Raw genomic sequence first — 2464 nt, 5'->3', positions numbered from 1 at the left:
GTCTGTCTTCCCTGTAAAGTTTATGTCTGTGGTCACGGTTGGCCGGAGCATTTGTGGATAATGAGCAGCGCTAACCTCATCATGCAGGTTCAGCCTGGTGTCCTCGGAGTCACGCATCACGCTGATTTTATATTATTTTATTATTATTTTTCCGGTTACACGATGCATCAAACTATATCTACTTGGAGTTAATGCGTGCAGCCACACAGAGATCTGAGAAACTCGACCGACCAGAATAGCTTCTGTGACGCTTATTAGAAACTCAACAGACACGTTTGTTGCACATCTCTGGTAGTGCAGCAGATTACCTCATCATGCAGGGCCGGTTCAAGGCTGTATGAGGCCTTCAGCTGAATTTGATTTAGGGGCCCCTTTTGTTGCTAAAAATATCAGCACCTCTAACAGCTTCTGTGTTTGATTTAGTGAAATATGGGAGAAGGGAGTAGTTTAATTGGCCAGCCAAAAAAGCAATAAGTTATAATCGCAGTTTACTAATTTGTATTTGTAAATTCAAAGATTAAACTCACAGCATCAGATTGTTGTTATGGTAACAAAACAATCTAACTATGAATATTGTTCTTTGAAGTTTTACAAAGTAAACTTGCCAGCTCCTTAAAATCTTGTATTTAAATGTTAAACAATTTAAAATCATTTAATTTATGTATGCCTAAACAATTGAATAAAATGTAACAGCATTGATCATCTCAATAAACAAGTGTTACATTTATGTATCTGTGGTCTGTTTTAAAATTTTAGCGTTTATAGGGTCCCTGAAGCCTTGGGGGCCTGATGGAGCTGCTGACTTAATTTGGATTAAACAGAAGAGCAAATTTGTTGTTTTTAGACTAGTTGTGGGTTTAAATAGCATTTCACTCGAGATCTTTTCCCGTAACATATAATTACACAGTAATACTTTTACATTTCCTGTCAACTTAACATCTTTTAATACAAAAACACGGTGGACCGCCTCGACCACCGGGCTTAGCAAGTTTTCTGGGGGAAACCCTGTATCCATTTTCCAGGCTAAATTCTTGATGTATGAGGTTGAGGAAGAGTCAGTGAGTTGAATTCATAAATTCCATTTACCAATACCAAAATGCAGCTGGTCCAATTCTCATGATACTTTTAGGAGCTAGCAGGACAAAATGGCAACAAGCAACAGTTACTAACTTCCTTTGTTAGACTCTGTTTAGGGTGTCATATGCTTTAACCTTAGCTTCCAGGGTGTTTCCTTCATTTGTCATTTCCTTTTGCTTTAGTTATATGTCTTGAATTTGGAAAATAATATATATTTATCACTACAGAAGGGTTCAGTCAATGCACATATGAGTCTGATGGGTTCAGTACCTCAAAAAAGGTTAAGAACCACTGGTCTAGAACCACCGATGGGCTGCAGGTCTGAGGCATTTTGTTAGCATGTTTTACTTCATTTTTACAGCCTGATAAGAATGAAGGTTATCCAAACTGGCAACCTACATTAATAAAATAATAGGGAAATAATATTGACCACAGAACACCGTTTTTATGAAAGATATCAACATTTTTCCTACACTGAAAGCCCTAACAAACTTTAACGTAGAAAAAAATTAACAATTTCCCTTCACAATATTTATTTACTTTATTAGTCTATTAGTAAGATTTGCTCTTTAAATTGCCACTTCTATCATTTTTCGGTCTCAGGAGATGATTGAGGGAAGAAAACACACTGGTGCCTGGTTCTGCAGTTTTCCTCTCCTGATTCATTCCGTCTGAAACACGTTTTGCTATCACTGTCCTATGTATAAAAAATCTATAATAAACAATGATTAGCCTGATTAAACCTCTAAGATTTTACATCTTCTTGTACATACATGCCAATTGACTCTGTACAATTTTTCAAAAATGTTTAATTAAAAAAAAAAACTTTCAGTGGGACACCGAGTCGCCTCAGTTATCTTTCTTTCCCCTTCTTCAGCTCTCTAAGCTTTTTCATCAGTAAATTGTGAAGGTGTTTCGTACCTATCCGGTGTAAGATGATCTTCGGTATCCGGCTGAAACCCAGCAGTCTGCGCTGGTCATCCATCTTTTCCTCGGACTTCACGCTGATTTCTTTAAATTCTGAAAAAGAGTTGAAAGAAACTCTTAGAGTTCATTTTTCTACTTTTCTCAGGTAATTAATGTCTGTTTTATGGTTTGGACTTCTTGATGGTTTGGGTGTGAAGCTGAACTGTGTTTTCTATTAATTTAACTGTCTGAATAAAACTCTAGATATGTCTTGAGTTGAATGGCGACTGGTTGTTCTCCGTGTGGTTTCCACTGTGTACATGCGGAACCCTGAATTCAGGAGACTAGAGGAAAACAACTAGCAAAGAAGCTTAACATTTTATTCCTCTAAATACAACATTACTTAAAAAGACAAGCATTCATATGTAAGGCAAGATATATTATTTTTATGCTCGAGCATGGTTGTCCTCAGTGTGCTAAC

At 36.9% G+C, this 2464-nt stretch overlaps 2 protein-coding genes across 2 annotated transcripts in view; both read right to left on the bottom strand.

Moving 5' to 3' along the window:
* Positions 1 to 2148, bottom strand: part of LOC106939830 (gastrula zinc finger protein XlCGF49.1-like) — an 8275-nt gene extending 6127 nt beyond the window's left edge. Inside the window, exon 1 of the mRNA XM_015022390.1 lies at positions 1999 to 2148. Within this exon, the coding sequence (XP_014877876.1) occupies positions 1999 to 2062 (64 nt within the window). The 5' untranslated portion in view covers positions 2063 to 2148. The remainder of the gene's footprint in view (positions 1 to 1998) is intronic.
* The window catches only part of LOC106939827 (gastrula zinc finger protein XlCGF8.2DB-like), a 39489-nt gene that overhangs the window by 19429 nt on the left and 17596 nt on the right, over positions 1 to 2464 (bottom strand). The gene's annotated exons all lie outside the window — the stretch shown is intronic.

Source organism: Poecilia latipinna, unplaced genomic scaffold (genome assembly GCF_001443285.1).
Source record: "Poecilia latipinna isolate Pla-1442-1.1 unplaced genomic scaffold, P_latipinna-1.0 Scaffold2994, whole genome shotgun sequence".
In the NCBI taxonomy this organism is placed as follows: domain Eukaryota; kingdom Metazoa; phylum Chordata; class Actinopteri; order Cyprinodontiformes; family Poeciliidae; genus Poecilia; species Poecilia latipinna.
Note: the sequence above shows the minus strand (reverse complement) of the source record. Positions and strands in the feature narration are given on the sequence as shown.